Source organism: Tamandua tetradactyla, chromosome 8, assembly GCF_023851605.1.
Source record: "Tamandua tetradactyla isolate mTamTet1 chromosome 8, mTamTet1.pri, whole genome shotgun sequence".
Lineage (NCBI taxonomy): Eukaryota > Metazoa > Chordata > Mammalia > Pilosa > Myrmecophagidae > Tamandua > Tamandua tetradactyla.
Genome location: NC_135334.1, coordinates 36041955 through 36054924, shown reverse-complemented (window position 1 = coordinate 36054924; position 12970 = coordinate 36041955). Strand labels below are relative to the sequence as shown.

The following is a 12970-nucleotide window of genomic DNA, read 5'->3' as shown; positions in this document are numbered from 1 at the left end:
AAGGATATAACACATCTTCCTTTTTTTCCATTGATGAATGTAATGTTGAAAGTTCTTGCCAAAATGTAAATGGATTTGAATCCAATCAAACTTTTTAAAAAGTCTTTTAAAATTCTGATGAGGCACTATATTGCAGAACGTTCATATTTTATTGGAGCAGTCACCCTGAAGCTGGCTTCCATGCCACTAAAAGGGAACATGGGTCACAAAGGAATGAAAGAATCTTATATACATATATAAGGACAGAGATTCTTTGCTTCTGCAGCTAAGACCTATGCCTCATGAAGCCCTCTTTCCCCTACCCACTGCCCACTCCATAAACATCATGACAAGACCATGTCATGCCTGTTGAATAGCAACTCCAGTATCTCCTTGGGCTTCTTGCCCACGATGAGTAGTTGGATCAGGTTTGCAGTAGATCATGAGTTCAACGTTATATGCGTTGTTTGAAGTGTTTGAAACATCTGAATAGAACAGAGAAGTCTGGGCCAGAGATGTAGTTTTGACTACATCAATTATAGTAATTGAAGCCCAAGGGCTGAGCGTCTAAGTAGAAAATATAGAGCTGTGGTTCTCAAACTTTAGCATACATCATCTGGAGGGATGGTTAAAACAGATTACTGGACCCCATCCTAGTGTTTCTGATTCAATAGGTCTGAGGTAGGGCCTGAGAATTTGCATTTCTAGCAACTTCCCAGGTAATGCTGATACTGCTGGCCCAAGAACCACACTTTGAAAACTACTGATGTCAAATAAAAAGACATCACGGTATTGAGCCATAAGAAAATGTGACATTTATAGGACAGGAGGCCTGGTAGGAACCGGCAAAGGAGATTGAGAAGGAATGGTCAGCTATAAACAATAAATCAGTAGGAGGAGGAAATAAGTAAATGGGGAGAATTTGTATTACGAAGAAAAGAGCTGTTACCTGGTTTGAATAACTCTGAAATCTCAAGCGAGTTAGAGATGAGCAGAGCCAAGAAGGAAGAAGTCAGAAAGGTTTGGCTGGGAAAGATCTTGGGAAGAAACAGACATCTAAGAATTATTCACTTATTCGGTCATTTTTATGTGCAAATTTATTTTTAAATGGGTGAGAGTAGAGCACATTTAAGTGATGATGCAAAGAATCAGATATAATGGCTCAAGTCAAAGCTACGGGAGAGAAGGGACATCACTGATAGTGATTTTGAAGAGGCAGAAGCGGATGAAATAGATAGATGAAGGAATTGTCTTTGAATAAGGGGAAGGATACCCCCAGACTGCATTAATTGTAATGATAAAACATTGAACCATATAAATTATATTTAAGCACTCTTTTTACCTATGACAATTTCATAGGTTCAACTTATAATAAAAATATAACTGGATTTTATTGCACAATTGCTTTATGATAGGTAAATTCCTTTGATTACAATATTGAATCCTCATAACAATCCCATGAAGTATTATTCAATCTACATATGAGGAAAGTAAGTCATTGAGACATTAGATATTTTACCCAAAATTACAGTTGGCAATTAATGCATTCAGATTTGAAATCAAATATTTGAATACAGAGCCTATACCTTAACCATCATTCTATATACTACTATATTGCCTTTTTTTTCTTCAGGAGAGGATGAGTATAAATTTGTAAGCATGGTATCAAAAAATTGAGGAAGTTACTGTCTGATGGCTTCTCCTTTCTCAAAAGCAAGTTATCAACTAAGCATGGGAGGAGAAGCAAAGAGCTGTCAGAGCTTACAAGTGGAAACATTTTGAAATCATGGTTTTGGACAGTGGAAAAAGGGGTAGGGTAGGCTAAAGAACCAGAGAAAGATCAGTAGGCAGTGTTGAGAGCCTGGTGGGGCTGTGCATGTAGAGTAGCACCAATGTGTCAGGATGTGTGAGCACGATCGTGGTCATGGAGTCTGAGCTAGAAGGTATTTATGACAAGAGAAATTGGAGATGGCATTGGACTGAAAGTCCTAAGGATAAAAAACACATGCAGCAGGCTGGGAAGATTAGAGATCAAATTCACCTTGCTGGTGTTTGAATTCATGATTTCTGAGAAGCAATGATACTTGGCCCAGAAGAATGCTGGTGGTAGAAGCAGGTGACTGAGGTGGAGTATAAGAAATGAAACTTCGAGGAAGACAGAACTAAGTGGCCAAAGCTTTCATAGATTCTCCATATGGACAGCAAAGTTACCTGGGAAATTCCTAGTCGGATGAAGGGTAAAGAGGAAGATTATGAGTCAGGTGGTAAAGCTGTCAGGGAATGAATGATCAAGGAGAATAATAGAGATAAGGAAGGTGGTTTAGAGAGGGTGCATCAGCTTCAAAGGTGCAGGTTTTTGTTTGTTTGTTTTTAACAAAAGAATGGAGGAGCAATGATCTAGAAGTAGCATGACAAGCAAAGAGGACTCTAAATCCATCAAGTGATCCAGAGTCTCATAGGAGGGCACCAGAGTGCCCAGTGAGCATTTATGAATAAAACCTTTATCCTGTTTATTTACAAAATCAACGAAAGGAGCATTACATCTGGGTCAGGACGAAGATTTAAAGAGAAGGGGAATCTTCAATAATATAGTTATCTCAGAGAATGGAAGGTCTGGTTTTTAACCGAACCTCAGGAAAGGACAGGAACCATGAAATGGAGATCCCCAGAAACTCAGGGACTGTTCTCTATCCATTCCATTTCAACTCTCTAAATGCTGGCTCTATGCTTCTTGGTATGATAAACTAGGACTTTTGTTTCTTTTTTGTTTTTTTGCTATTTCATCCACATATTAATTGAGTCACCCTTTATAGATGTAAGTAGACTGATTACAGAATTCCAACTCCATCTGTCAAAGGTGTCTTGGGCCCAATTACAAATTCCCTGGAGAAAGAATCAGATGGACCTGATGTGAGTCCCATGTTCACTCCTGGTCCAATTAGGTACAAAGAAGCAGAATCACATAACACACATATGGGTGCCAGAGCCCACTATGATTTGGGAGCAATTCTCAGAGAAGTGAGGAATGAGTCATACTTAGCACTCTAGTGTTCATTTTATTTAACATTTTTATTCAAAAAGTCAGTGACCAGGGAGATTTGGGAAGATATAATGACACCAATTTTATATGATAAATTGTTCCAATTGTTCCAATTTTACTCAGTGAAATTTATTTTGATACTTTTAAATTATGATAAAGAGTGGTAGGAATGACAAAGTCCCTAAATCAGCAAAGGTTTTGCTCTATGTACTGTCACTCTGGATAAAAAAAAATAGATTAAGCGTGAAGGCAACGTGATCAAAGGTAAAAGAGAAACGCAAACATGATCTTCCCAAATCACAGCTGATAAAAGTGGAGCAGGAAGTGGACTTATGGGCTTCTGACTTCCAGAGCACAGCTCTTCTACCACTACCTCTGTTAATTCTCAGGACATAATGAAAGCAGTGCTTTAGGAAGTCTAATCAAATGGGGTGATTGGAAAGAGACTGAGTGACAGAAGGCTGCTGAGGTACAGGCTGTAAAAGCCAACATGTTAAGACTAAAGTGAAGTTAGTAGAGGCTGATCTTAGACATCAACAGAAGAAAAGCCAGGATTTGATCATCAGCTTGAATACCATTGAAGAAAGCAAAGCATTCAAAGACACCTCTAAAGTTTCCAACCAAACGACTTGGTACAAACAGTGTCACTGTGTAGAGAAGATAATTTACATGTGTGAAAGGGAGCTAATTAATTTGGTGGTGGCATGTACCATGTATTTAAAGAAACAGTAAAATACACAGGCTGCGATGTCTTATTACAATTGGAAATACAGGTTTATATTTCAGTTAAAATATTGGAACTGCAGCTTTAGATCTGGAAGGAACTTAGAGTAGATAGTCTTTGTATTTCTGTTATTAATTTTTTTAAAAATGAATAGGTTATATTAGAAAAATAAATGGTAAACCATAAAGGGTAATCCCCTGATGAAATTCACTGAAATCCAAAACTTCTCCAAATATATTTATCTAAATTCAGAAAGTATAAGCATCATCATTTCACATTTCTTCCTAATATCAATTCAGACAGCATGGTCTCAGCACCATGAGTAGTCTATAGTGGTGAATTAATCTTCCGAGAAGCAATAAGCATTACCTATCAATCTGTGCATCTGTATGTATCTAATTTTGTTTTTCAAGGAAATAGTTTCTTCTCCATATTTTCCAGCTTCCCTTCTTATATGCATTGGGGTAAATTTGGAAAGTGATACATTTGATAGACAATCCTCATGTGGATTTCAACTAAGACTGTGCAAATTACTGCCTGGTATATATGCAAAAATTTAATGTTTTCAAAAAGAAATTAGAGATCAAAAAATGCATTAGGCTATTAGTATCTTTGGAGTTTTAGTTATAACATCAGGCCTGAGGATAGTGACTAGAAAGTACCTGACAAATTGAAAATTAAAACATTAAACTTACTTCTGGGGAAACATAATGTTAAAGCAAATGTAGAACAATGCAAAGAAAATCATTTTGAGTTCAAAACAAAAGTTAAAAACAGAGGGGTAATAAAAATTGGCTCTTATAAAATATCTGGAAGCACTGCAATCTGGTTTTATATTCAGGATTGAGAAGACAAATCATGAAGAGGTATAAAAAAAGAAAAGAGAGAAGCAGCAACATTATATAAAATGGACAACTCAGGTAAAAAATGAAAGAGAAGCAAGAGTTCTCTTTAATTGCAAAACCTAAACTGTGTTTAATTTAAAAAGAAAAAAACTGAGAAAATGCTTAATCTTTTTTTCTGCAAACTTATGGCCCCTTCCTTCTTCTAATTCAGCATCTATACAAGAGGGAAAGAGAAGTGTTCCCTAGACCAGGGTGGCCATATAAATTTAATACCTAGTATCATCTTGCATTTAATACTATTTTACAGTTTAAATATTTTACATATACCATTTTATTAAAAAACAAACAAACATGGAGCATAGGCAGGACAAGTATTATTATACCCATTTTACAAATGAGGAAATCAAGGCAGGGCAACTTAAATGACTTTTCCAAGTCATAAGTGGCAAAGGTACAATACTTAGAACTGTATCTACAGACTTCATTCCTTTTCCTTATAGGTTTATGCTAAAATATTGGGTCAGTACTGGTATGTAATTTTTCAGGTATTTAGTTAAAAATTAAATCCATGAAGCTTTTCTTTATTTATGTGGGATAAGATGACAAATCAAGGGTTGTTTTGAGAAACAACTCTAATGAAGCATGTAAAGCATGGGACCATAACGCCTAGCAAAATGTTAGGTCTCCTGTCCCTACTCGTTGTGAGAAAGCTCTTTCCCAGGCTGGATAACCTCAATCCTTATTGCGCTGAGAATCACTTGAAATAACAAACTTGCAGATAGTGTAGGCAAATTTATTTCTACAATAGAAGTATTTATTTTAGTTATAGAAAAATAAGACTATTTCAAATTCAGGGTAACAAGCAGAAGTATATTTTTCCTTGTATACCCATACTCAAATATCACATACAGTTTCAAACCATTCTTAAATTAACAAGGAACAAATGCAGAAGTAAGGAAGGATCTGTCAATATGAGATGAATTAAAGTTACCTATCAGCCCTAGAAATCAGAAAACAGTGATCCAGTGCAGTGATTCTCAAACTTCAGTGTACTTCAGAATCACCCGAGTTTGATTCAGTAGGTCTGGGCTTAGGACCTGAGAATTTGCATTTCTAGCAAGTATCCAGGTGAAGCTGATGCTGCTGGTCTGGAAGGACACTTTGAAAACCACCTACATAGTGGAAATATTTCTATCCCCTATTCTTTATTTCCTTTTTTTTTTAAAAGTAAACTCAATGGTAACTTTTGTAAAAGTTATAGAAATCAACCGAGGACTTCACTTGCAGATTTACGGTCAGAACGTGAGCTCTAGGATGGCTTATCATCCACCACCTCCAGACCACCAAACAATAATTTGTTTGTGGGAAAAGCAACTTGAGAGGACAGAAGTCAAATCAGGCTAAGGAAGCCTACTATATGACATAAGATCAGCCATTTACTGTGTAACTTCTCTGAGCCTCAGATTCAGGAATAACAACAGATACCACTGTCAAGAATCGTTCTACTGATGAAGTCAGAGTGTGGGATAAGCGCTCTCTCCAATGCATGATACACACCAACTAACATTATTTCATCCCCACTATTATTATTTTATATGGAATATATTCTAGCCCCTGCACCACTCCCAACTTGCTGCTATAATTCAGTTTAAAAATTAAATATGGGTGGGCCATGGTGGCTCAGCAGGCAGAGTTCTTACCTGCCATGCCTGAGACCAGAGTTTGATTCCCAGTGCCTGTCCATGCAAAAAAAAAAAATCAAACAATTAATCGTTGGGTTCAAGCTTATGGAATACTGGTATCTTTTTTTTTTTTTTTTTTTTTACTAGCTTTAACTATTCATTTACATAAGGTTTTAGTATATGGTTGAAATGACAATTTTTTGTTTTAGGCTAAGACAATGGATTCAAAGACAAAAGGGAACTAAAACTCCAAAACTATTTTGTTTCTAAACTATCAAAGCTAGATAAATGGATTGCTTTTCAAAGTGACTCATTTTAGGGCAATTAATATCCCCTATATTGTTTTCTGAATCTCAGACTATTTATAGATGGAAACATGGGAATAAAATATCTATAATTGCTTCCTATATTCTATATACTACACAGTACAGTTCCACAGTTAAAAGTTTTTGGCCATTTAAGTATCTACCCACATAAATATCTGAGGTTTTAATATTCTGGAACTGTAAAATAAAGCTATAGAGATGCACAGTTAGGGTAGGATAGGGTTTCTGAACCTAGACACTATTGACATTTGGGGCTAGATAATTCTTTATTGTGGGGAGCTGTCCTGTGCATTGTAGGATGTTTAACAGCATCCCTGGCCTCTACCCACTAGATGCCAGTGGCACCCCTGAGTCATGACACCCAGGGGTGAGAACCACTGGGCTTGAATTTTCCATAGACATAATTATAAACTCTGAACACACAGATTATACAAGACTCTACGTAATATTACTAAGTGAAAGAGTAGAGCACAATAGTTTCTGCTATACTATTTATGCCAGGACACATAAAGTTCCTCTATAAACCATGAAGGCATACAGTTACCCAGATATAATCATCTTTTTCTACTAAAAACATTGCATTACACAGCGGAAAAAAACAAAACGAAACACATATACACACACAGCTAATCCTGCAACCATTTTGATATTACCTGATACAGAGAAAACATTATGATTTAAAAACATTCCCTAAATGGAAACCTAGAAAATTTACTGCAGGTGTCCTTCCTTTTGAATTCTAAGTCTTTCTTTCTCTACTTGTAAGCGTTCTTTTTCAATCTGCAACTTCTCCGATTCAAACTTTAAAAACTGTAGCCTATCTTTTTCCAGTTGCAAGCGTTCTCGCTCAAGTTTTAACTTCTCTGTTTCTATGTCCTGTGGTTGAAGTATGGACTTCTCTCCTTGACCGAGTTCATTTTCCAAAGATGGTTTCTCTGAATTGACTATCTGTAACCTCAATTTTTCTCTTTCAATCTGCAGCCGCTCCTTCTCCAGCTGCAGCCGCTCGTGCTCCATGTCTAAGTGGCGCAGCCTCTCCTTCTCAATCTGCAGGCGCTCCTTTTCTACCTGCAGTCTCTCTGCCTCGATATCCAGTCGCCGTTTTTCCAACTCCAGCTTCTGCTTCTCTATATTTACAAGCAAATGAGATTCATCATATGCAGATCGAGATGGTGTTGAATTAAGGGTAAAAAACTCATCAATGTGGGGGAAATCAGGAAGTTCATTTTCCCTCCTGGAATCGGGTATGACCGATGACAACATTTCTTCTTCTTCCTCAATCTCAAACTAAAAGAAAAGAAAAACGTGACTTTCAGTATTTCCCTTCGACTTCATGGCTGTCAGTGTTCCTAAATGTTCCTTAAAGGCTTTCTGAATTGCTTCAATGAACACACAAAATCATTTACTTGAATTTTAGGAAATAATTCTTCCTGATGCCACTAATGCAAACAAGATAAATATATTTTGGTAAGAGAAAAAGGAGTCATATCAAGAGGGAAAAAAACCGAATTTACCTTGTTCTGTACTATCTTTTTAAGTTAGCCTGAAAATCTGGAAATGCCTTTACTGTTCCTGACTAAAATATCCACATGAGACTTGAAAGAGAAAATAGAAAAGAAAAAAAGAAGAGGATTTATAGACTAATACTTACTTCAGGACTCTGGGGATCCCTTTCTTCCTCTTCCACTTTGACCTCAGTCAAGGATCCACCCGCATCCCTGAAATCTCCCACATTCTGCCAATCAAAATTTGCATCATTTCGGAATCCGATCTTTTCATCTATCTCTTCAGTGAGAGAGTCATCTAAATCGGACGTGGGAAGGGGAAACCCCGAACCAACCAACTTAATATTCGCCTTCATCCTCTTCCTCTTCATAAGAGCTCGCCAGTCCAGGTACCTTCTTTTCACCTCCGTGCCCGTCCTCTGCTCCCCCTCCCCGACAGCATTCACACACTGGGCGATCTCCTCCCAGGCCATTCGCTTCATCACATTAATTGTGGTATTGAGCTGCTTCGAAAAAATGACTTCTTTCCTTTTTGTAATTTCTTTCAAAAGAGTCTGAGTTTCTTGAACACTAAAATTGCTTTTTCTTTTCCTTTTCAACTGCTTCATTTTTCTAATTTAAATGCAGTTTTGAAAGTAAAGAAAGATGGGAAAAGAATTTGATGAGTGTTACAAAAGACAAAAACCAAGGACAATCCCTTGTTGGCACTTTAAGTCACTATTTTCTGTTCACCTAGTAGCAGTAGCAGAGGCAAGCTGGATAATTCCTAGGGAAAAAAAAAAAGGAAAATCATTCAATCTGCAACTTCTGTTACTAAACTCAATAAGCTTTATACAAAATTTTTTTAAAAAGCCCTCCAAACATGGTTCACACCTGTCTATTCTCCAATTCCATCAGTACCGTTACTAATTTTATCAGTATGTAATGGAAAACAAAGGCTCAGAAAGAGTAAGGGAGATAAACACAAATGTTTTCTAACTCCCAAATTCACTCACTGATCATAGATACAGAGCTGACTTTTCTTCCCATCCAAAGAGGGTGAGATGAGATTGCTAAAATTCTTTCTACCTCTATATGACTACAAACATTTCCTGTAATAGGAAGAAAAAATATATATATATATATATATGTATATGTATATGTAAAGTTCCAGGCCCACAGCATTATATGGGAGGTACCAGCATTTCCAATTACAAATAAGATTCAGGAGGTTAAAAAACTTGCCCAACATTACCCAGCTAGTTAAATGAAAGGAGTTAAACAGAGATTCCCTATGTCGTGTGCTTTCTCTATTAGCAGCTTATGATCACTAAGTCTTAGAAATGTGTTGCTAAGGTAAGTTTTAAAATGTCGTCTCGATTTTCAAAAGGGGCAGATTTTCATATGGAAGGGTTAGATGAATTTCTATACATAGGTAGAAATATTTCCCCAAGTTTCAACTAGTTCCATTTCATTCAGCCATGGTTTCTTCTCCCTTAAATATGTTAATGTCCGCCAATCTAAAATTGCTACTAGTATTAAAATACTTTTCTAGTAATTTACAGTACAAATGGTATTGTCAACTGAAGTAAAACAGAACAATTAAGCAATGATAAATTTAATCAGAAAATATACAAAATCTTTCCTAACATTGTTTGAGCCTTTTCCCTTAAGGACTTAAAAGCAGATGCTAATTCCTTATTTTCAAACTTTAATAACAAAGGCATTTTTAAACCACCATTTCACTGAACTTTTACGCTTTTTTTCCCTTCAAGTTCTGAGTAACCTTCCCTCAACTTTGTATACAGCTTTTAACAGCACTAAAAATATTCCCGTTACCACATCCCTTTGTTTCTGATCACTCATGTGGAATAACCATCTCCGGAACTGTCACTTGCTGTTGAAATGAAGGTCAGAGAGAACTGAAAATTCAAAAGAACAGCAAACGAACTCTCAAAAAAATTCTTCTCAATTTCACACACCCATAAAGAAAGTGCCAAGTAGGCAAAAACAAAGATTGGCAACTATTTCTAATACTGACATTTTCTTAAGAGATGTTTGATGATAAAATTGAAACCCACTAAATCAGAGTATGTAATCAGATGTAGCACTTTTGGTCCTGTCCTAGGTGTGTATCGCCTTTATAGGCAAATGTAAGCCTCCTGTCACTAGGATATATAAGCAAAATTATAAGTTAAAATATCATCAATAAAATAGGGGGTGGTGCAAGGGTAGTTCAGCAGTAGAATTCTCGCATGGCATGTGATTCCAAGCCCATGCACTTCCCAAAACAAACATGCAAGCTAACAAAAATTCAACAAATGATGCTGCAATAACTGGATACCCACATGGAAAAAGAGAATGAACTGTGGCCCCCATCACATAGCATACAAAAAAAAAATGAGTAATAAAATAAAGATGTGTGAAAAAAAAATAGGTTGGGATTATGGGGAAAATATACCTCATGTAAACTACAGGCAGCAGTTAATGGTAATATTTTAATAATTTTTCATCAATTGTAACAAATACAACTACTTTTTAAAAAAACATGCTATCATCAATTATAGCAAATTTTCCTCATGAATGCAAGTGTTGGTGATGGGGAGGTATATGTATTTATGCATGATTAGTCTGTAAACCCACAACTTCTCTAATAAAAACTTCTTTAAATAAAAAATACATAGAGGCTTTGTAGTACAGAAGTTATGAGTACAGATTCTGGAGGTGGACTACCAGGGCTGCAATCCTGGCTCTGCCACTTCCTAGCTGTGTGGCCTTAGGCAAGTTACTTAACCTCTCTATGCAGACTTTCATTTGTAAAATGAGGATAATAACATTACTTCATAAAGATGCTGAAGGATTAAAGGATTTCATATAATACTGAGAATGGTTCTTGGCCCATTGTAAGCACTGTGTTTACATAGAAAGATAAAATCTTTATATACTTTTTTTTTTTTTTGCATAGGCAGGCACCGGAAATTGAACCAGCGTCTCTGGCATGGCAGGTTAGAATTCTGCCACTGACCTACCGTCACACTGCCCAAAAGATAAAATCTTTAAATAATCTTGACAAAAGGAAAGAAAAAGTCACAATAATATCGACATTGTCCTAGTTGTTAAGTGGTTAGCCCATGGGTCTTAATTAATATTATAGTCTATAACATATGTACTACATTCAGGGAGTACAAGCTCACGAGTCAACAGTGCACGTCTCTACCCAACCTGGTGAAAGCTAGAAATCAGCCAAGATGGCAGTACCTTGTATTATAATTTTGCCTTTGGAATCACGTAAAATATTTCACATAATCTAAAAAGTCTATCTAAAGGGAGAAAATAAAAAAAAAAGCAATCCCCCCAAATCAACAAACAAAAAAATGAATTTACCTATATCAAATTAGTGGCATAATCTCAGAGGGAAGTATTATTTAAAGAGACTTTAAAACAGCCAGTAATATGATTATATGTCCTTAGTAGGAACTTCGTGAGAACAAAAAGAACTACAAAGAAATCATAAACTAAAGTAGTCTGTTGGTAGTTAATTTCAAACAAAAATACTTAAAAATTGCAGGATAAGGTTAATAATTATGCTAATGTCATTAGGAACTAAGATTTCAGGTACTAAGAGGAAAGAAACAGAATTAAAAAAATTTTTTTTGTTTTGTTTTTAAAATGGTAAATATCGAAATGAAGACAATTAATTTCCTTTTTCTTAAAACATTTGTATTTCCTAGCTCTCTCCACTGAAAAGGGCTGGAAGTAATAACCTGAAAGCTATGAACACCCTAGCGCCTACATTATAAATATCATGTGCCCCTTAAAAGGAACGAAGCTCCTTAGAGAAATGGCAAATTCCATATCTAGAGAAGGAAACATGTAAGATAAGCCTAAACCATCCAATTGTGTCAGAAACAAGGAAGTTATCAGATTAAAAGGGTTATGTAAAAAGAATTTAGGAAAAACTCAAAGGAACTTCAACTGGCCAACACTATACAATTCGAGTGTCAAAAAAAGAAGACTGTAATAGATTGAAACACAAATAAATAATCCAGAAACTCATAAGCCTAATAATTTTTTTAAAAAGCTTCTTTCATCATCCTTAGAGATTACTCCAGCTATCATACTGAAAACTGGCAAATAAAAAGAAACAATCTAGTATTGATCCTGCTTTGCCTGTATGAACTATATTCAGGGTGACCAAATAGCAGATGAGGGAAATTTCTTTATAGAAAAGTTCTATCTAGAAGATGAGATAAAACCAGTACTCCAGTGAAATGATAGATCCAGGCAACAGAAATCAATGGTTTTTCAAAACTATCAAGAAAAAGTTTGATGATGGAACTTTATAATAGATGGATCAAAAGTTAAATTTATGGGGTGCATGGGTGGTTCAGTGTATAATGTTTGCCTTCCATGCGGAAGACCCAGGTTTGATTCCCAGACCATGCACCGAAAAAAAAAAAGTTAAATTTATCTGGACCTATTAATCAATTGACATCAGTTAAAAGAAAAGATTTTATGTCTCCTGCTATGATACAATAGGAAATATATCGAATCCCCTATGAAGTCATCTTATGTAAAAAACTGAATTCAAATCTAAGCAAACCTACAAATTTACCAATTCATAGGAAATGGGGGGCGGGGGAGGTAGAGATATTGAACACTACTAAAACAAAATCTGCCAAATCCATGAGGGAAATTCTATAGGACAAATGATCCAGTTTCTCCATTAAACGACATTTAAAAAATGTATGTGTGTGGAGGGGGGTGTAGATAGAGTGAGTGTGATGACTATTACATGAATCAATTTAAAGAAGCTTACCAGAACATATCAACTAAATGATATGTTTGTTTAGATTCTGATTTCACAAATCAACTGTAAAAAGGCATTTT

At 35.9% G+C, this 12970-nt stretch overlaps 1 protein-coding gene across 4 annotated transcripts in view; it reads right to left on the bottom strand.

Moving 5' to 3' along the window:
• MSANTD4 (Myb/SANT DNA binding domain containing 4 with coiled-coils) overlaps nt 1–12970 on the bottom strand; it is a 31443-nt gene that overhangs the window by 11191 nt on the left and 7282 nt on the right. For all 4 annotated transcript variants that reach the window (XM_077113099.1, XM_077113098.1, XM_077113101.1 and 1 more), the window contains 2 exons: nt 8248–8867; nt 6289–7883 (listed from right to left, as the gene is read on the bottom strand). In XM_077113099.1, coding sequence (XP_076969214.1) covers nt 7308–7883; nt 8248–8709 — 1038 coding nt within the window. In that variant the 5' untranslated portion in view covers nt 8710–8867 and the 3' untranslated portion in view covers nt 6289–7307. The remainder of the gene's footprint in view (nt 1–6288; nt 7884–8247; nt 8868–12970) is intronic.